General features: G+C 35.6%; 1 protein-coding gene across 9 annotated transcripts in view; it reads right to left on the bottom strand.

Annotated features, from left to right (window-relative positions):
• Positions 1–13,642, bottom strand: part of EPC1 (enhancer of polycomb homolog 1) — a 94,755-nt gene extending 81,113 nt beyond the window's left edge. For 5 of the 9 annotated variants that reach the window (XM_036243547.1, XM_036243444.1, XM_036243412.1 and 2 more), the window contains exon 1: positions 13,362–13,642. In XM_036243547.1, the coding sequence (XP_036099440.1) occupies positions 13,362–13,364 (3 nt within the window). In that variant the 5' untranslated portion in view covers positions 13,365–13,642. Of the gene's footprint in view, positions 1–2,366; positions 2,447–5,607; positions 5,723–13,361 lie in introns of all 9 variants that reach the window. The other 4 variants (XM_036243453.1, XM_036243510.1, XM_036243501.1 and 1 more) reach the window with 3 other exon arrangements.
• Positions 13,643–21,635: the final 7,993 nt, after the last annotated feature.

The following is a 21,635-nucleotide window of genomic DNA, read 5'->3' as shown; positions in this document are numbered from 1 at the left end:
AAAAATGAGAGGGAAAATTTCTCCCTAAGTGTGCAGTGGATGAAGCAGTAAGATAGCATTCACAATGGCAAATTCCAGAGCTAAAAAAGTCTACATGGAAACTTGCAATTTTCTACTCTTAACATCAATAGCCATCTCAACTTTTAAAATGGTTGGTAAAAGGTGAATTTGGCAGAAAAGGTTGATGAATTTAGTGTAGATAGTCGTGAATTTTAGATACAAAGAAAAAAATTTCATTTAAAAGTCCAAAAATTTCACTCGGCTAGTATGGCTCAATGGTTGAGCATTGACCCATGCACCAAGAGGTTGCCAGTTCAGTTCCAGGTCAGGGTACATGCCTGGGGTTGTGGGCCAAATCCCCAGTGGGGGGCATGTAGGAGACAGCCTTCTCTTTCATTGATGTTTCTCTCTCTCTCCCTCTCCCTCTCCCTTCCTCTCTCTAAAATCAATAAAGAAAAACAATTTTTTAAAATAAAAGTCCCAAAATTTTATAATCATAAAAACAATGTCAAATTCCATGTTTGGTATGTAAAATAGGATGCATGTTAAAATTTGTATTCATTATTTAACAAATTTTAACACTTCAAAAAATAATTTTTTTTTAATTGATGTTAGAGACAGGAAGGGAGAGAGAGAGAGAAACATCAATGAGAGAGAGCATCGATTGGCCACTTCCTGCATGGCCCCCACTGGGTATCAGGCCCACAGCCTGAGCATGTGTCCCGACTGGGAATTGAGCCAGTGACTTCTTGGTGCATGAGTCAGTGCTCAACCACTAAGCCACACTGGCTGGGTTTCATACTTTTTTTTTTTTACTAGTTCACTTAACATAGTGGAGTGGGAACAAGCATACTTTAGTTATTTATAATACGATTTAATTTTTTTTTTTTAGAGAGAGAGAGGACAGGAAAGAGAGAGAGAAACATTGATGTGAGAGAGAAACATCGATTGGCTGCCTCCTGCACGATCCCCACTGGGGATCAAGCCTACAACCGCCCTGATTGGGAATTGAACTGGGACCTCTCGTTCATGGGACAATGTTCAATCTACTGAGCCACACCGGGCCACACCGGCCAGGCTGAACAAGTATACTTTAAAAAATACAACACCTTAAAGAGTCATGTAAACGTGTGTTTTCCAATCAGAATTTATACATTTTTCAAATTTATATAAACTCTGAGTTTCTACTCATTTAAAAATAAGTAATACCTAGACAACTGTTTCTGTACTCTCAAATAGCAACGTCATTCTGTCATTAGTCAGCTGGTTATTTTTCTTTTCTCTTTTTAAAATACATGTTCTTTCTTTTTTTAATTGTTATTCATTTTGGGGAAAAAAGAATACTAAGTTCTTATTAATATAGGTAGCCTTATAGATATAAACTCATAATTGACAAGAAATATTACAGAAGCAAATCAAAATGTGCATTCTTTTAACTTTTAGGTGCCTTCCTGCTGCCCAGTGTCTTCACTGAAAATTGTCCCCAATTTTCAACCTTTTTTGTTTTCCCTTTACTATGCCCATCAAAACTTATTAGGCCAGAGATCCAGACCATTGTTTTCCCCTACCAGGCAAAAGGATAAGCAGGTTAATATAAGAAAAACATAATTCCTTCCTGTTTCTCCCATCAGCATTTTCTTGCCAGTTACTAGTATTTGAACTGGTGTTCCATGGGTAATGACTGACATCTAGATTCAGTCACTGTGCTGGTTCCAAGACACCATAATGGGTCTATCTTTCTCATGCTCTAAACCCACAAGTTTCATCTTTCTCTTACCCACACTGAACTTTTAGCTCATATTCCCAGATGCCATGCATTTTCTCTCTTTCTTGCCTATGCTTACACTGTTTTCTTTACTTGGAATATCCTCTCAGTTTTTACATGTTGAAAGCCTTCCTGTCTTTCAAGGCTCTGGTCAAAATTACCTTCTCCATGAACTTTACCCCAATTCCCAAATGCTTCTCTCCTGTTCTCTCTTTAATCCTCAAAGGCTCAGCACAATGTTGTTTTTTCAATGTAGTAGAAGCTCACTAAATATTTAACAAATAATGAGCAGATAACAAAGGAACTTTAAGTCTTGGAAAAGCTATTTAACTTGTTGACTTTAGAGTACCTGGAGAGGATAATGGAAGACTCTCTAATACTCTAATACTACAGTATTGATACACCTGCATAGGGTGATCTTTTTAATTCCATTACACTGTGTAAGGCCTATTTTGATCCCTGAAATCAGAGATGTCTGTGCAAAAATGAACTTAAGCTTCCTTATATTGAGTGCTGACAACACGCCAGGCATATTCTAGGTGCTTTTAATGCATTAACTTAGTGTGATCTCACAACAGTTAGGTGAGGTAGGTAATATTACCTTGCTTCATAGAAGAGGAAACTGAGGGTCTGGACAGATAAGCAATTGGCCCCAGGTTATACATGTAGTGAAGGACAGAGCTAGGAATACAAACAGATCAGTCAAAGTTGTGCCCTTTAAGTATTCTCATATCTTTAATAGAAATGTGCATGGAGAGGCTTCTAGTTAGTTATTCTGAAATTTTAACAAAAAACCTTGTCTGTAGAGTAAGCTTGGAAATTGTGACCACATAGACAAAGCCATGAGAGAGCTTCAGTGTTGAATATCTGTTAACATTTGCAAGAGTTGATTGTCTTGCACCAGCTGGGTGGCTCAGTTGGATGGAGCATCATCCCATACACCAAAAAGGCTGCAGATTTGATTCCCAGTCAAGGCACATACCTAGGTTGCAGGTTTGATCCCGATCCCTGTTTGGGGCACGTACAAGAGGCAACTGATGGTGTTTCTCATATCAATGCCTCTCTTTCTCTCCCTCCCTCCCTCTCTCTCTCTCTCTCTCTCCCCCTCTCAAAAAATCAATAAATATATCCTTGGTGAGGATTAAAAAAAAAAGTTGATTGTCTTACAAGACAGAATGTGAAGGAATGTAGGATTCTGCCAAGTTCAAAGGTCTCTAAATCTTATATTCTAGAAGATTAAGAAATAAAAAATACAAATATTTGTCAACTGCAGTAGCCACTTGTGTGGGGCCCAAAGATTCTAACTTGGTTTGAAAAAGGAAATATATGACAATACTTTAGCCATGTAGGCTTTGGCTCAGCATGTCACATCAGTGTCTCAGATAAGGATCTAGTTGTATTCCAACCAAAACCTTTGCTCATCAAGAAACCTCAATAAGCTGAAAAGGCAGATGAAAAATTTACTTGGGAAGGTAGTACTCAAAATTGTTTGGTAGGACATAACCGTTTTCCTTGTAGGTAAGAATCTTTTAACTTCAGAAAGATTTAGAATAAGCACAGAAATATTTTTTTAGTGTAGATAATTGTTCTGTTTAAGAACACTTGACCTAATGGAGTAAGAGGTAAGACCATGAGACTTTTAAGTAGAACTCCTACTAAGTTATATGTAGTGTTGAAACATTAAAGGAACCTTAAGAATCATCATATTTAGAAGTTAAATTTATCAGATATGTATGACTTTCTTAACTTCTTGACAATGCTTACTAGGTACCAAAGGAGGCAACTGTATGCAGTAAATTTATAAATGTAGTATAAAACACTGGGAGGTATTTAATTAAGCAGTGCTATAAAATGAGACCACATTTTAAAGAATTAAAATTTCTGAAATTTATAAATATGGTTAGGACGTGTAAACTAAATTTAAAAACATAAGACCTACCTTTGGATATGTAACTTTAATAAATTTTGTATTATTATTTTTTAAGCAATTTAACTTTTTCAATATACAAGACTAACTCGTGAGGACATAAAGTAACTTATAACTTAAGAGCGGTTATCGCCATCTTCTTCCTGCTAACATTGGTATTCATTAAGCATGAAGTCTGGAAACAGCCCAAATGTCCATCAGTAGACGAATGAATAAAAAAGCTGTGGTACATATACACAATGGAGTACTGTGCAGCTGTAAGAAAGATCTCTTATCATTTGAGATGACATGGAGGGACCTGGAAAGTATTATCCTAAGTGAAACAAGCCAAACAGAGAAAGACAAGTATCATATGATCTCACTTATTTGTGGAATATAATGAACATAACAGTCTGAGGAATGGGACAGTCCCAGAGACGTGTAAGTGAGGTACAGACTGACAATTCCCAGGAGAAGGGTGGGGTGGGGGGAGATAAACCACTGAACTCATATACATGTATGCATGACCAACGGACAACAAAGCTGGGGACAGGGCAGGGAGGTAGGGAGGTGGAGTCAGTGGGGGGAAAAAGGAGAAACGTCTGTAACAAAAATAAATTAATTAAAAAAAAAAAACAGTCAACTTAATGTTTCACCACACAGAATTTGGTCTAACAGTTCTGATATTCTTTATTTTGGTTTGAACCTTCCTCACATCCTAGGAGATGAATTGTAACTTTTGAAAGGTTGAGATGAGAAGTAGCAATACTAATCTACTGACACCTCAGATTTTAGGTTTAGTGAGTTACTTCAACAGTGAAACTTAGCAATTGTAAACTCCAGTTGCCTATTAGAGTACTGTGGATATCTTTATGAAAATGCTTATGCCCAGATCCCATCCTAGACCAGCTACAATCTCTGGGGATGGAATGCAGGCAAGGCATTTGTTTTTAAGTTTCTGGGTGATCCAACATACAGGCAGAGTTGAGAACCACTGGTATAAGAGTATGAACCTACCATAGTCTGAAGCACCAGTGCTGTCCAGCAGAACTTCCTACAGTAATGGAAATTGCTATAGACCAAATGTTTATGTCCCACCTAAATTCATACTTTGAAATCCTAACTCCCAATGTGATGGTATTTGGAGGTGGCACCTTTGGGAGGTGATTAGGTCAGGACAGTAAACCCTCATGAATGAGATTAGTGCCTTTACAAAAGAGAGCCCAGAGAGCTCTCTCCACTTTCACCATGTGAAGAGACAGTGAGAAGATGGCAGTCTATGAATCAGGAAGTGGATCCTCACCAGACACCCAAAATGCCAGCTCCTTGATTTTGGACTTCCCAGCCTCCATAACTGTGAGAAATAAATTTCTGTTGTTTATAAGCCACCCAGTCTGTGGTATTCTGTTTAAGCAGCCTGAACAAACTAAGACAAAAATGTTCCATAAATTTGTTCTCCACTACGATAGCCAACTAGCAAGAGCCAGGTGTAGCTACTGAATTTTTAATTTTAATTAGTTCAAATTTAAATTCACATAACCATATATGTCCAGTGGCTTCTATATTGGACAGCACAGTTCTGGTAGTTTTAAGCCATTTAAAATTATTTGAGTCTGCTATTAAATGGGTGTGGAATGACTGTTTTTGATACTGGACTACACCAGCCCAAACTTACAACTTATACTAGCTTCTTTGATAGTAGTAGTATGAAAGGACAGGCTTCTGGGAATGTTAAGAACATTGAATTTGCTGATTGTTTTTTACTCATTTGTGTTGGCAGTTTGTTTCTTGGACTTTATACTTTAATGAAAACTGAGCAAAGGCCTTTAGAATAACAAATTTCTTAAGTCTCAGAGCAGTGAAGCAATGAAATTCTTGGAAAAGGTCCTTTTTACTCTTTGGCACATTATGATGTTTTTAAACTGGGGCTTCTGACCTCTGAGTTGGAGGATGGAGACTTTCCAGTGGATTGAAGCAGTTGCCTGAGTTTCAGAGCTCAATATAGGTCATTGGCATGGCAGCCTCTTTCTCAGTCTCATTGAAACCATGTCCTATTAATAAATGTGGAACATTAGTGGTTAGTAGGATAAAATACTGAGAAAATCCAGCAAAATGCCACAGATGCAGACATCTTTTTCAGATATAACTTGCTATTGAGCACAACTAAATTCTATTTTTAACTCCTTTTGAAAGTAATTTTAAAACTATGGATTGCTATTTTTTAAAGAAATGTTAAAATATATACATATATGAATTGTGGGCAAATAAGTCTCAAATATGATATCTATTCTGAGGTATAAGAAGAATCCTTCAAGCCACTGCTGAATTTTTCTCTTTTCTTTTCTTTTATTGTTTGTTTCTTTCTCTTTCTCTCCTTTTTATTGAATGTATTGGGGTGACATTGGTTAATAAAATTATGTAGGTTTCAGATGTACAATTCTATAATACATGATCTGTATATTGTACTATGGGTTCAGTACCCCAAGTCAAGTCTCTTTTTTACCACCATTTATCCCCTCTTTAGCCTCTTCTACCTTCCCCCAACCCCCTTTCCCTATGGTAATCACCATATTGTTATCTCTATGTGTTTTTGTTGTTTAATCCTATCACCTTTTTCACCCAGTCCCCCAACCCTCCTTCCCTATGACAGTTGTCAGTCTGCAGTCTGTTCTCTGTATCTGTGAGTCTGTTTCTATTCTGTTTGTTTATTTTGTTCATTAGATTCCACATATCAGTGAAATCATGTGTGGTACTTGTCTTTCTCTGACTGACTTATTTCACTTAGCATAATACTCTCCAGTTGCAAAGAGTAGGATTTCCATTTTTTTTTTTTTACCACTGACTAGTATTCATTGTGTAAATGTACCAGAGGTTTTCAATAAGGGTATCATGACCACCCTATTTAATATTGCAATATATATTTGTTCATATACTTGCCAAATGTTAAATGACACCCCTTAAAGTTTGGCATATTGCAAAGCCAACATTTATCATGATACCATCTGGTTCTCCAGAGCAGTGTCTCAAAGAGTGTTCCCTGGACCAGCATCATCACCATTATCTGGGAATTTGCTGAAAATGCAACTTCTTAGGCTCTACTACAGACCAGCTGAACCAGAAACCCTAGTTGTAAGGCCCAGCAATATGTTTTAGGTGATTTTAGTGCATGCCAAAGTTTGAGATCCACTGATGTAGAGTGTGATGAATGCCCCCAAAATATCCCAGAGGCAATAACATTCCTAAGTTGGTAAGGATCAAAACATTTTTTTACATTGTGAGGCAAAAGCCAATATTTGGACCTAGTGTTATGAATCATGAATTTACCCACTTCAACAAAGCTTCCCAGAATTTCTTGTCTTTGATCTTTATTTTGTCTATAAAAATTCAACTTCTGAAAGAATTTCATAAGATATTTCTGAAAAGATGAGATGCAGTACAAGTGTTCCATTAGCAAATTCAACATACACACAATCAAATATATACAACAAAGTAAGCTCTAATTAAATGTTTGTTTTTAGTGTGTTTTTTTCTCACTTAATAGCCACCCAAGGATATTTTTCCATTGATTTTTGGATAACGTTGAAGGGAGAGAGAAACATTGATGTGAGAGAGAGACACTGACTGGTTGCTTCCCACAGGATCCCAACTGGGGCCAGGGATTGAACGTGCAACCCAGGTACATGCCCTTGACTGGAAATAGAACCTGAGACCCTTGGGTCCATGGGCCGATGTTCTAACCACTGAGCAAATCCAGCCAGGGCTAGTTTTGTTTTGTTTTTTTGTTAAATTAGCTCATCTGTGACCAGTCCAGTCTCTATGAACAGATATTCATGTTTTATCACTCAAGAATGTTTATACAAAGCAGTTAAAGTTTATACAAAGAAAATAAGAACTAATCATATTCAGCACTGGATACTCAGCAGGTGTTTACCCTTTCAAAAGCTCTTCCCTAGCCAAACCAATCACTGTAATTTCAACTTCCCTGTCAGTGAATGGTTTAGGTATTGCCATGTCCTACAAACTGGTTGTAAAAAGCAGTGTGCTTTGGCCCTTGGATAGAATTCCTTCACTTATAAAATGATGCATAACAGAAACTCTCCTCCTTTTAGAAATTGTAATATCAGGATATGGTGCTTGGAGCTGCAGCAGCCATGTCACTGTGAGGAGACATCACTGACATCATGTCAGTGTAAAAGAATGAAACCTTGGAAAACAATATGGTGCTACCTCAAAAAATTAAAAATTGAACTTCCATTTGACCCAGTGATCCCACTGCTGGGAATATACCCTAAGAAGCCTGAAACACCAATCAGGAAGAATATATGTACCCCCATGTTCATAGCAGCACTATTTACAATAGCTAAGATCTGGAAACAGCCCAAGTGTCCACCAGTAGACAAATGGATAAAAAAGCTGTGGTACATATACACAATGGAGTACTATGCAGCGGTAAGAAAGAAAGATCTCTTATCCTTTGAGACTACATGGAGGGACCTGGAAAGTATTATCCTAAGTGAAAGAAGCCAAGCAGAAAAAGACAAATACCACATGATCTCACTTATATACGGAATATAATGAACATAACAGTCTGAGGAATACAGTAGACCCAGACACATGGAAGTAGGGCACAGACTGACATCCCTCAGAAGAGGGGATGGGGGGTGAGGGGGTGGGAAGAGATAAACCACAGAACTTATATGCATGTATGCATGACCAATGGACATGGACAACTAAGCCGGGGACAGGGTGGAGGGTGCCAATGGGGTAAAAAGGTAAAATATCTGTAACAAAAAAATAAATAAAAATTCATAAATAAAAAAAAGAAAGAAAGAAAGAATGAAACCTACCAAGGAACTTGATAACTCTGTTGAGCTACTAAACTAAAACTAGAATTGCCTTGTTTCTTGATTACTAATTTAGTTGAAATAATCAATGTCCTTATTTTTTTACACCACTATCAGTTTTACTCTATGTTAGCATGAAAGCAAACTAAACGACATAATACATCTAGCTAGTACGGATTAACTGGCTTTATGATAAAATGATTTGGTGACTTTATTGTTGAGATATCTACATATATTTTATAAAGTTTTTGTTGTTGTTAATCCTCACCCAAAGATATTTTTCCATTGACTTTTAATTAGAATAGAAGGGAGGGAAGGAGATAGAGAGAAACATTGATGTGAGTGAGACACATCAATTGGTTGCCTCCCACATGACCCCAGCTGGGGCTGGGGATCGAATCTGCAACCCAGATACATGCCCTTGACCAGGACTCGAACCCTCAACCCTTTGGTCCAAGGGCTGGTACTCTAACTGCTGAGCCATATCGGCCAGGACCTCTTCAGGTATCTTAAATCACATAAAGAGAATTCTAATTTCTAGTGTCTTCTCCTCCAATTGATCTGTATGTACTTTCCTGCTCCATATCTGATGTGCTTAATCAAGTTAAACATGTAATTATATTATCTTCATAAATTAAGTATTTGTTTTTATTTATAAAATTTCTGTTATATATCATTGAAAGTATTGCAGATTTCAAAATGAAAATCAGTATTTTAATTCTGATATAATCCTTTAATACTGTAATTGTATTTTCCTGCTTCATTTTACAACTATATTTACATTGACATTTATTTCATGACATGTAAGCAAAATGTTCCAAATGAGGCTCTACCACATTTACAAAAACGTTTTCATTACATGGACCTCACAAGGATATACCCCAAATTCTTACTACCAGAGCGATCCTCTTTGTCTCTCTTCTCAAGCAAATAAGTTGATGTTTTATTTCTCACTTTGCAGTAGGAATTTGCATTGGGTAACCATCTATTTATGTAGCATTTATTTGGACCATATCTAGAATCTGAGGGCTATTTTCCCCTCAATGTGTGAATATCTGAAACCCAAATAATGATTCTTCAATAGGAGGAGATTTGTTAAATCCTATTTAAACAGATTTAAGTTTTAAAAATTTACTTTAGAGATTTTGTTTGGCCTTTATTCCCAAATGGAAACATCTCACATCTAAGAACTTAGATTTAAAGTGTCCTTAGAACTCTGAACCACAATGGACTGTAAACTCCATAAGGGATCCTCTTCTCTTTTGCTTAATATTGTAGCATAACATCTTTGCATACTAGCACATAACAGGAGGAAAGTCTAGAACAAACCAACCCCCAAATAAAAATAAACCAACCCCCAATAAAAATAAAGGTACAAAATATACCCTTTTCATCTTTTTCATAAAGAAACCATCATTTTGCTTTACTTTCCCTTTAGATTCTCCATTTGAGAATATTTTTGGAAAGAAAAAAATAAAGTCATAACACAAACACCCATTTTTTTCTATAATTTCCCCCTTCTCTTCCTTGGCAAAATCATGGTGAGGAGAGTAATGAATGAATCTGTATAGTAAAATATATACAAGAAGTGGGTAGAGTTAGGAACATAGAATTTCAGATCTGTATTAAACTTGGTTTCAAAGGGCAAAATTTTTTGTTATTTTTCATTCTTCTAAAAGAGTTTCTTCCAAAGTATATTAGCTTGGTCTTGGCTAATATTTTCAGAATTTTATGTTAGGTCATCTTAATATTTCTATAAATGTTTCTTCTCTTTGTTACCTCATTTTTTCTAATAGGTTTGGTTAACCTGAATTTTTCCTTAACCTTTAACAATATTAATGAATACAAATTAGAAATTAGAAAATTATATGGGTTCACTGCATTAGGTCTAAGTAAAATTCTCAGTTTATTTGCTATTGACCAACCTCCATAATTTCAGGTTCATTTTTCTGAGGTTTATTGTTTAGAATTTGATTTACAGATTCTTTGTGTCTCTGGCATTATTTATTTCTTCTTCCTGCAACCTGTTTTTTTGGCCATTTCACTACTCATTGACCCCTCCCCTCCATCAGAGGGATGGGCAAAGTGAAAAACGGTATGATATTTTAATATAGTCAATCTTACTACTTGCTAAAATCTCTGATAAAATGGTATGCAAGAAAGAAACAAGCATGTAATTGTTGACTAAAATGACATTTTTGAATTTAAAAAAATAATTCCTTGTTCATAATCTAGTAACTACTACTATGAAATACTGAGTTCTCTATATGCTACATTTAATAATTAAAGATTATTCATGATGAAAGCATAGTTTATTATGATAATTCGAATCATTTCACACCACACTCATGAATTAAATGCCTACAGAAATGTTGTCAATTAAAAAATGACAACATCCAAAGAATAGCTAAAGTGAAGCATAAGGTGGATTTAAAAATGGAGAATAATATAAAATAATGAATTGTTTTTGCCTCATAGATTTAAACCTCCTCACTTACATAGTGATTTAAGAATCACACATAGAAGAGTATCTTTAATATAAATATGTATGGATGATTTTTTTAAAGTGAAGATTTAACTATAATGGTTACTTCATAATCAATGATGTAATAGTCAATGGTGTGGGAGAACAAAGAGCATTGCATAGCTACATATGGACTTCATAGCATCAGTTTGTTTCTTAAAAGAGGGGCTACCTTACATAAACATTTTCACAAAATTTAAAATATCACCAGCTGAATAAAAGAATATTTTAGCAATGAAAATACTGGTAAGTATATTGTTTTCAGTAGATCAACTTTAGAGAACTAAACTCTCCATCATAACCATAGGGTTAGATAATAAATTTATACCTGCAGTATTTCATTCCATAAATAATCTGTAATGTTATAACTAGTCTTGATGGGAACATTTCAATTTTACAAAGAGATAAAATGTTACAGTGAACATTTTCAAATTTTTATAGCATAGCATAAACAAAATATAGGCATAATACATGATTATTTTTGAAGTTCAAGGAAAGGACCTTAAACAGATAAATTATGGGGACACAAATATCAGAAATTACATTTTTAATCATTTTCACACATTCTTTTACTTTAGAATTTTAAATGACTAGTGAAATGAGCACTGAGATATGTCAAAGTGAATAAAAACGCAATAATAACTCAGAAATTTTTACTTTCTCAATAAATAATCTATTCAATTGTATGAAAAAAGTGGTCTAGGATAGTATTTCAGTTATTTTAATTTTATTTGGCAAAATAATATATTTTTAGGTATAACTACTTATTCCTCCCACTTTCTTTTTGAACGAAGAACATACTCTCTTCATAAACAACTAAAATGTTCACAGAGGCTAGTAAAACCTATATCATATCGTAATACACTTTTCTGTTGTGAGGCTTTGGGCCTAAATATTCTCTAACCAGATAACTCTCAATAAGGACAAAAATGGAAAAGATTTACCCTGCATTTAGATATGTGATATCAATATTTTAAAAGTTAAAGGCAGTTGTATATATATTCTTTAAAAATTAGCCTTTTAAAAAATAAGATATACATAAATTCAAGTGAAGTATCATTTCAAAATAAAACAGACAATAATGTAGGCATTATTATATGTCAAATTGCTAGAAAATTCCCTGGAAAACCTTAGGATGGATATCTTAGAAACCTCTAGGTTCAAAATAAAATTCAACTTTTACAATGTTCAGTGAACTCAAACTCAAACATTTTTTTAAATTGAAAAGACATTAACATGTATGATATTGTAATATAAAGAAAATGCAAACTGTTACTGAGGCAAGGGAGGGTAAATTAGCAGCTTTATTATGGAAGAATTCTGAGATAATCATATCAGGTGAAACACAACTGAAAACTGTATGTTTGTCCCTGATGCTCCCTGGACTGGTTGTGAGGACATGTCTGCTCTCACTCACAGTTCACAGTTCATAGTTCACAGAAAACATTTATGTCATACAACTGAATAATTTCTTCTGACCAAATTGAACTTTCTATAAGGAAATAAAGGGATAAGATAATAGATCAAATTTTGCCCCACCTCTTCTTTTCCTTTTTTCTTTTAGTGAAACTGACAAATTGGTGAGGAGCACTACAGCGCCACCAACACAGATCAATGCAAAACAAAAAAGATCTCCCACCGTGTTCAAAAAGAAAAAAAAATTAGAAAAATGCCCAAAATTACAAAATGTCTCTCAAAGGTATCTTTTTTAAGAAAAACAAAATAGATCTGCAAAGATTATCTAATGAAGAGCTTCAAATAGTTAATATCTTGGAATACAAGTTTAGATCTGATCAGCAAATAAAAGATCCACTATTTAGTAACAGCCATAACTTAATATAAACCCGATTATGTCAATCTCCACCTTCATTATACCAAGGCAGCTTTTCTGTAGTTTATATCCAAGTAATCCATCAAGAAAACCACAATAGGCCTTTAAAAATACAAAAAAACAAACTACATCCATAGTTTGCCTGCTGATAATTTAGTCCTGGACAAATGAGGTAATAGCATAATTTTTATAAAGAGGATATGCACATATTTGGCATTACCAACATAGCTGGCACAAAATAAGTCCATCTTGAAATAGCTGAGTTCCTCCATAGTTCACAGTAATTAAAGTATAATTTACCGTGTTAATAATGAAAAAAACTATTTTTTCTTTTGATAAAAAATAACCAGACAAGATTAGGTGGACTGTAGATCAAAGCTAAAGAAAAATACAAAGATTGGTTTTGTTGGAAGAAACACAATGAAAATCCTTTTTACCTGGTGGCTCATACAAAGATTTAATGATATAAATATTTAAAATTACAAACTTACCATTAGTGTAGGCAAAGAAGAAGCCTGGTCTTGAAAAACAATTGTAACAATATAGGCTGGATACTTGTGTCCCTAGAAACAGCCTCCAGGCAGCATATGGAGCTTGAAACATCTTTAAGATTTTTGGTAAATGAAAAGTAGTACTTTCTTCCATGATCGGTGGCTGAATGGGGTGGCTTCTTCCAAGATCTGTAGGCATTTAGGAAAAATCGGAAAAATATCCACTGAAGATTAAAAGCAGAGGAGGCAGCGGCAGCCAGAAGACTCGGGGGTTAACAACTTTGCGATGGCAAGCAGGCGCGCTCTGATTGGTTGGGAGGGCAGTGTCCCTACAGTCTGCACTATCCCCCGTGCCCCCGCCTCCTGCAGCTCGGAAAGAAATGCAGTGTGTGTGCCATTTTACACAGGGCTTTTAAAAGCACAGCCAGCCGAATCACAAAAGTCTAAGCTTCCTATTAACTGACACTGCAAAACAATAGTACCCACAACTGCTTGTTAGCTCAGAAAAAATGCCTTTTTAACATCTCAAGGAACACTGTTGTTTCTTGTATGTGGGTGTTTTGCGGAATATAATGCTTTTTTAAAGCAAATTGTTTATCACTTCACAAACATCATTATATAATTTGGATACAACTATGACCATTTGAAAACTATTTCCATCAAAACGTTTTTGATTTGACATTATAACGTACTTAAAGAAGCCAGTCATCCTTGCAGAAATTCACTCCTTTAGCTCGCCGAGTTTTAATTCCTTGAAAAAATATGTAAGCTATTATAACTACTATTTCTGCAATAAAATAAAATAAAATAATAATTTCAATGGTTAAAATCAGTGGTCCTACTTTTTCTTTCTCCTTAAAAATTTTGTCTCAAAGCCCTTTACTGGCTGACAGAATTCTACCACTCTTCCTTACAAACAAAATGGCTGTGGTTCTGAGTTTTTTTGGATCCTCCCACTGTGCCTCTTCTTGGCCTCCAGGAAGTGGTAAAAATCCAAAATAAATACAGTAGTCAAAGTACATTGTCCAGTCTGAACTCTGGTGAAACGTTTGATAAGGAGTTCTTAGAATTTGCTGCTTTTTACTAGTTTTTTTTTTTTTAATTGTTTTGAAAAGAACATCAATCACTAGATATTTGCTTGACTGTAATTTGAACTTTCTGCTTTACATATTTATAAGGTCTTTCACCTATCTTGGCAGGCTTTCAAATTAAGTGGGCTGGGAAATTTGATGCTCTGTTTCTAGTTGTGAGCTGAGTCAGGTACTTGGTGGTTGCAACCTGGCTTTTAAATAAAAATGAAGTCGAAAACTTAAAAATATAATGTTAAATGAATGCTACATTATGAAAATGGTAAAGTCACAAAAGTCAGCAAATACTGAACTGTTTCAAATACTGCATAGTATATGTAGGTATATATATATATTTTTTGTTTGCTTGTCCTCACCCAAGGATACTCTTCCATTAATTTTTAGACAGAGTGGAAAGGAGGGAGTGGGGGGGCATCCATGAGAGAGAGGCACATTGACTGGCTGCTTCCCACACAATCCCCGACCAAGGCCAGGAATCAAACCTTCAACCCAGGTATGTGCCTGTGACTGGAATCCAACCTGCCACCCCTTGGTCTGTGGGCTGATGCTCTAAATTATGAGCCAAACCAGCCAGTACCATAGTATATGTTTTAATTGAACATATTCAGTATAAAATTCTTTACTAACTAAATTTCTAATGAGCTAAGGATAGAACAGGGTTTAAAGGAAATGAATGAAGGGGTGGGAAATTGTTACATTCTTTAGAACCCCTTCTCCCCATACACACACACACACACACACACACACACACACAAAGTTTATTTCTATCTTTGCCTGGCATTTAATAGGTAACATTCTTAGAGAACTATAGCTAGGATGAGTATATAATTTATTGTCTAAACCAAGACATTTTGAGAGTGAAAGGGGCATATTACTAACTATAGGACAACTGGAATAAATAGGGACCATCCATGGTAAATCAGGAGGTAGAGCTCACTATGTATTCAGAGAAACCTTGAACATTTGTCAGGCAGGTCACCTACAGACATGGGTCCTAGGCCAATGTAACTAGAACCTGAGCGAGATTCCTTCTCTGAGCTCTGCCTCTACTGTCAACTGAAATAGACAACAAAAGACTCAGATTCAGATGTACTTAATGAACAACCATGGTAAGGAAAATATCTATATTTTTATTTTATTTGTTGTCTCACTAATAGTGACCTTAAGAAAATAAATTTCAATCACATTTATTTGATTAAAATCAGGAAAACATTTTTAAGAAGTTATCTAATGAAGAGAGTAGACTGAAAATCTTCAAACATTTTTAAATTGTTTTTCTTCCACTAGAAAAAAATTTCTAGGGGCGGTTTTCACTATATACTTTTATTGGAATTTGAGATTTTGGAGGTTTTAGTGATGATAAGATCCAGAGAAGTTAATTTTGAATTGACATAGCTCTATCACAGTGTTTTGATATTATATATTTTTAAATCCACATTTCATCTGCATGTTACAGCCATTGATTATGACTCCATTCATAAATAAATAAGAACAAGAAACAAATATCTAATATCATACATATGACTAGAAAAATAAAAGGGAAGGACTCAGGCATCTATTGCCTCAGTTTTCTGCTTCTCTGTAACAGTGTTGATTTTTGGTATCCGCCCCCCAGAACATGCTTTTATTGATTTAAGAGAGAGAGAACGGGAAATAGAGAGAGAAACATCAAAATGAGAGAGAAACATTGATCAGTTGCCTCCTGCATGTGCTTCTATCAGGGATTGAACCTGCAACCTCTTGGTGTACAGGATGATACTCCAACCAACTGAGATACACAGGCCAGGGCGATTTGGTTTTAAATTTAAAAAACCTTGCATTTTGTATCAGTAGATAAAACCCAATTAACACTTTTATTAAACAAATGAAATAAAGCATTATTACAGCTAAAATTTAACCAATTAGAATAAAAATAGTTATTCTTTTTGAATATACCAGCTGGTTGTTAGTAAACCGAAATCCTGTGTACACATGGGCAGAAGTAATGTATTCAATCTCTTAGATTTCAAGACTTAGAAATATTTTAAAAATAGGCCAAGTCAGTGGTGTGTAATCCCTTGAGTGAGCTTTGGTAGTAATAGGAATCTCTAAAAAAATCAAATTGTGAACCAGTTAGGTAGTACAGTTTTTAAAAATCTTTATCTCTCAGAACTGTGAGGTAAAGAAGATATGTTTTTGGAATTTAGAAGCTAGTTTCTGTGGAGACTCCATTCCATCTAAATTTTATTTATTTTTTACATGAGACAAAAGCAGCATTGATGAAGTCCCTTCCTCATAGTGAAATGCAATTCTCAGTACAGTCATTGTGAGTAATCTTCAGTGTTTTCCCTGTTAAAGTCAGTGACTACTTAATTGCTGTGTTGTGGTAGGCTGAAAAGGAGAACAAGGGGGAATTTATGGAATGCAAGAAATCTGATCATCTTAAATCTAATAATTTTATAGTAGTAATATTATGCAGCACCCCATAATCAAATACAATAATATTTTTATAGTAAAATATAATCACACTTAATGAGGTAAAAATAGACTATAAGTAGCCTTGGCTTTTGTCACCAAACAGATACTACAACTTGTGAAAAAGCTTTCAGTTTTCAAAGATTTTAGGAGTATATAATTGTGGATAAGAGATTGTGGACCTGTAGCTGTTAGTTCCATTCAGGTAGTTAAAATAATTATTCTTAGCTCAAATCAAAGCTCATAATCCTAATGATTATGAACAGTTACAATTTGAAAATGGCCAAATTTCTATTTGTAGGTCCTATTGAATTCATGTACACTCTATTCCTAAATTTCTTTGGTTATTTGTGTGTCTTAGAGAAATCCTTTTAATTTTACCCTTCACGGTTTCCCCCATATTTTTTCTCTTAAGAACAGTAAAGTTATGATTTTTTTGGTAAACATATTTTAAAGCAGTGTCTCACTAGACTTATTTATTTATTTATTTTTGCAAAATGTTTTAATATTATGTCTTCAGCAGAGATTATAAGAGTGTTTATTTCAGAACCCATCACCCATTAGGGGATGCTGTAGATTGCATTTATCCATTGCAAACACAGTGACGTTTTCAAAAAAGTCATTCGTAGAAGTTTCTGACCAGTCGTGTGGACAGGAGTGTTCGCTGACTAACAAATATCCATCCTCCATTTCTTTCTTATTGATAACATCTAATTTTACTTTGAGTTTGCCACCCCAAACTATGTTAACTATGTACAAGGTTTTAACCAGTGAGACTTAAGCCGAAGCCATTTGGTAGAGCTTCCTGGAAGGTGACTGACAAGGGCAGTGTCTTCAGCCCCACACCTTCCTACTTCTTCCTGCTTGGAGAGTAGTCACCACACCTGGGTGGAGTCTGGATCTCTATTGCATCAACCACGGCATGTCCGGGAGAAGGGTAGCTGAATAGAAGGAGGAAAGCTAGGTTCTGTGGAAGCCTCCATTCCATCCAGACCCCTTTGTCAAATGAGAAAAGAAAAAGTAAAAAGAAAACCACCAATTTGTTTAAAGCACGGTATTATGGGCTCTCTTTTTCATATGCAAACTCAATTTCTGATATAATTAGTGTGAGTAATCTTCAAAGTATCTACTCTGTTAAAATCAGCTACTTTTAACTTGCTGTGTAGTACTAGGGGAGGAAGGGGATGTTATGGAATGCAAGAAATCTGTCTTAATCTGGGTTGTGGTTATGTGTGATTACATATATATGAGATATGTATATGTATACATAGCATATATGTAAAAAGTATTGAGCAGAACATTGATTAGTGCACTGATTGTGTTTTATTGTATGTAATCCCCAAATGAAAGAAAGCAATTTAACTATATTACAGAGTGATGTGTTCTGATAATTTGAATATAAACATTGTAAAAGAGCTGGACAGATTTAATTCATTAATAAAAACATTTAATAATCTTTTTGTTCTAAGTGCCTAAGACAATTACCCATTGCTCTAACTAAAAGTGGGGGTGAGGCATGGCCCGGCTGGTGTGGCTCAGTGGATTGATTGTACATTGTCCCATGGACTGAGAGGTCCTGGTTCGATTCCTGATCAGGACACATGCCCAGGTTTTAGGCTCAATCCCCAGTAGGGGGTGTGCAGAAGGCAGCTGATTGATGTTTCTCTCTCTCTCTCTCCCTTCCTCTCTCTCTAAAAAAAATCAATAAAAACATATTTTTAAAAAATGGGGGTGGGGCATATAGAAGAGGGTAAAGGGTGCATAACTGGTGACGGAAGGAGATTTGACTTTAGATGGTAAACACACAATACAACATACAGGTGATGTAGAATTGTACACCTGAAACCAATATAATTTTATTAACCAATGTCACCCCAATAAGTTCAATAAAAACATTAGAAACTCCCAAAATGGTGCTCCTATATTTATACGTTTCCCTGTAATTATGTTGCTGGCACATAACACTGGTTTTAGCATATTCCATCACTATTCACTCTCTTGATATTCTTTTTCTCATATTTATTTGACAGCTATATGCATGACTTCATCAGCAGCAGCCATCTTCACTTTATGAACCCTGAGTTTTGGGTAAACTCAAGTTTTTTATTCTTATCAGATTCTAGGATCTGTGGTAAATGACCTACTGTGGACCCAGTGAAATGGTTAAATAGCAAACCCTAAACTGGCATTTCCTTTTAGTATGATAGAGAATCTATCATACTAAAATCATCTAGTTGTCAATAGGAAAGTTATTCTTTTTGCTATTAAATAAAAAAGGACTATAAAAAACTCCTTTCTCAATGACAACTGCTGCCCTAACACACACACACACACACACACACACTGCAGGGTAGTGATGAAAAAAAAAATCACATATTGACAGAAACCACACTGCTTAACATTTCAGCATTGTATGGGTGTATGAGGCAAAAGAGGAACTTGAAAAGCTACAGCATTAGAGACATAGCTGGTAAAGACTCTTAAAGTATGGACCTTGAACAATTATAGAAAGAGAGATGGAACTTTCTGTAAAAGATCATTAAAGCTTCCATACAACAAAGACCACTTACTGTTATGGCACATGAATCATTATTGGAACAAAAACAGAGTCGACAAATAATCCAGGTCTAGGATAACAAAGGAAGAGGAGTTTAATAGGATCAAATCATAAATAATTTCCTTAGCTCTAATTAGCTAAAGATTTTTATAATTCCTTAGTGTAGGGGGAGTGAGGGATTGATGTTAATGACAGTATCTACACAGGTGATTTATTTTTATATTAAGTCAGTTATTCTTAATGAATCTTCCTGTCTTTATATTATATTGCATTAAAATAACATATTAGGCATTGTTATAAGTTAGATTTGGGGACTGAATAGCTCATGACTGACAATTGCCATGAAAATTCTGATACTCACAGCAGGTGGTACAGAGAAGCAGCACCCCATACAGAAATGTGCTTTTACAAGACCTATTTCTATCTGGCTGGGTTAACACCTTACAGGACTACCCACTGGGAAACAGGGGGCCATTATTGTGCTAGTAAGGGTGCCTGGTAAAGAAAGGCAATTCTCGCAAAGCATATTGCCAGTGTGATCATTCACTTCGATATTTGACCACTGAAAGAAACGTTACATGATATATGTGATGTAAATATATATATTTGTAATCAGTAGGCTATCATCCAATGTCAAATGTAGCTTTCAGATGGTCTTATTGATAAAAATAATAGTTTAAGTGACCTTTACTCTTTTCTTGCATGTTATTCTCTTTTATTTCATTCACAACCCCCCACTCCCCCCAGTGGTAAAAGTAATATAAACTCATTACCAGCCATTTGGAAAATGCAAAAATGTATAATAAACAATACACTAACCACTTGTAGTTCCACTCCTGTGGATCTCTTTCCAATGTCTTTCTTTGTACTTCTTTTTGTGTTGGCAAACTCTCAGGATAAAGGGTGCCAAGTCAAATCCCTATTATATAACTAAATAAGTATGTATAATAGCAGTCACAAAAATAACCCAGACAGAAGTGATTACATAATTAACACAATTGCATCCCACTTTGATAAAAGGGCAGAGATTTTGCTAGAGGCATTAGAAAACTGTTCTCTCTAGTTCTAAATAATTTGTAAAATCACAGATAGCACAAGTACAACTGACTTGAAGTGAAATAATCAGATTGCTTGTTTCTTAATCATTTACCAAGGTCATCTTCTGTGAATGAAGGGGGTTAGATGGGAGTGAATATTAAAAAAAGGGGTAACTTTGGAACATGAAACACTTGGCAAACAGAGACAGCTAACAGGCAAAAATGAAGATGTGGGAATCCTGGGGGCTGAAGGAGAAGAATATAAGAAGGGCTGGTGGAACATATAGTAATATGGAATGGTACCATAGATAGGGTGACCCGATAATTTACAATTAAATCCACAATATTTTCAAGAGTAAAATGGCACTGTTTTTTTTTTTTATCCTCACCCGAGGACATTGTTCCATTTTTTTTTTTTGTTCAGACAGAGCGGGAGGGAGAGAGAGGAAGAGAGAGAGAGAGAAACATCGATGTGAAGGGACACATTGAGTGGCTGCCACCTGCATGACCAACCAGGGCCGGGGACAAACTGCAACCGAGGTATGTGCCCTTAGCGGGAACCGAACCCAGGCCTCTCTGTACCGCAGGCCGCCGCTCCAACCGCTGAGCCAAACCGGCCAGGGCAATGGCACTGTTAATAACTGCATGGGTCACCCTGGCCAGTTTGGCTCAGCAGTTAGAGCATTGGCCTGTGGTCCAGAGAGACCCGGGTTTAGTTCCCGCTAAGGGCACATACCTCAGTTGCAGTTTGTCCCTGGCCCTTGGTTGGGTCGTGCGGGTGGCAGCCACTTGATGTGTCCCTTTCACGTCGATGTTTCTCTCTCTCTCTCTCTCTCTCTTCCTCTCTCTCCCTTTAGCTCTGTCTGAACAAAAAATGGAGAAATGTCCTCGGTTGAGGATAAAAAATAATAATAATTGCATGGGTCAACAAGCTGATTACACAGTTGAAATCAGGAAATATGGTCATTTTAGATAAACTTTTACAAAACATAATACACCCAGTGGCAGCCAAGTGTTTGCTTGTTAAATGATAAGTTATTGATATTACCATCCTTAATTTTTGACTCACCATCATTTACTTCTAATGAATCTTCACTAACAAAAGGAAATGCCTGGTGTGTACTATTTATCCTCACTG

This window comes from Molossus molossus, unplaced genomic scaffold, assembly GCF_014108415.1.
Source record: "Molossus molossus isolate mMolMol1 unplaced genomic scaffold, mMolMol1.p scaffold_m16_p_1, whole genome shotgun sequence".
NCBI classification, from domain to species: Eukaryota; Metazoa; Chordata; class Mammalia; order Chiroptera; family Molossidae; genus Molossus; species Molossus molossus.
Note: the sequence above shows the minus strand (reverse complement) of the source record. Positions and strands in the feature narration are given on the sequence as shown.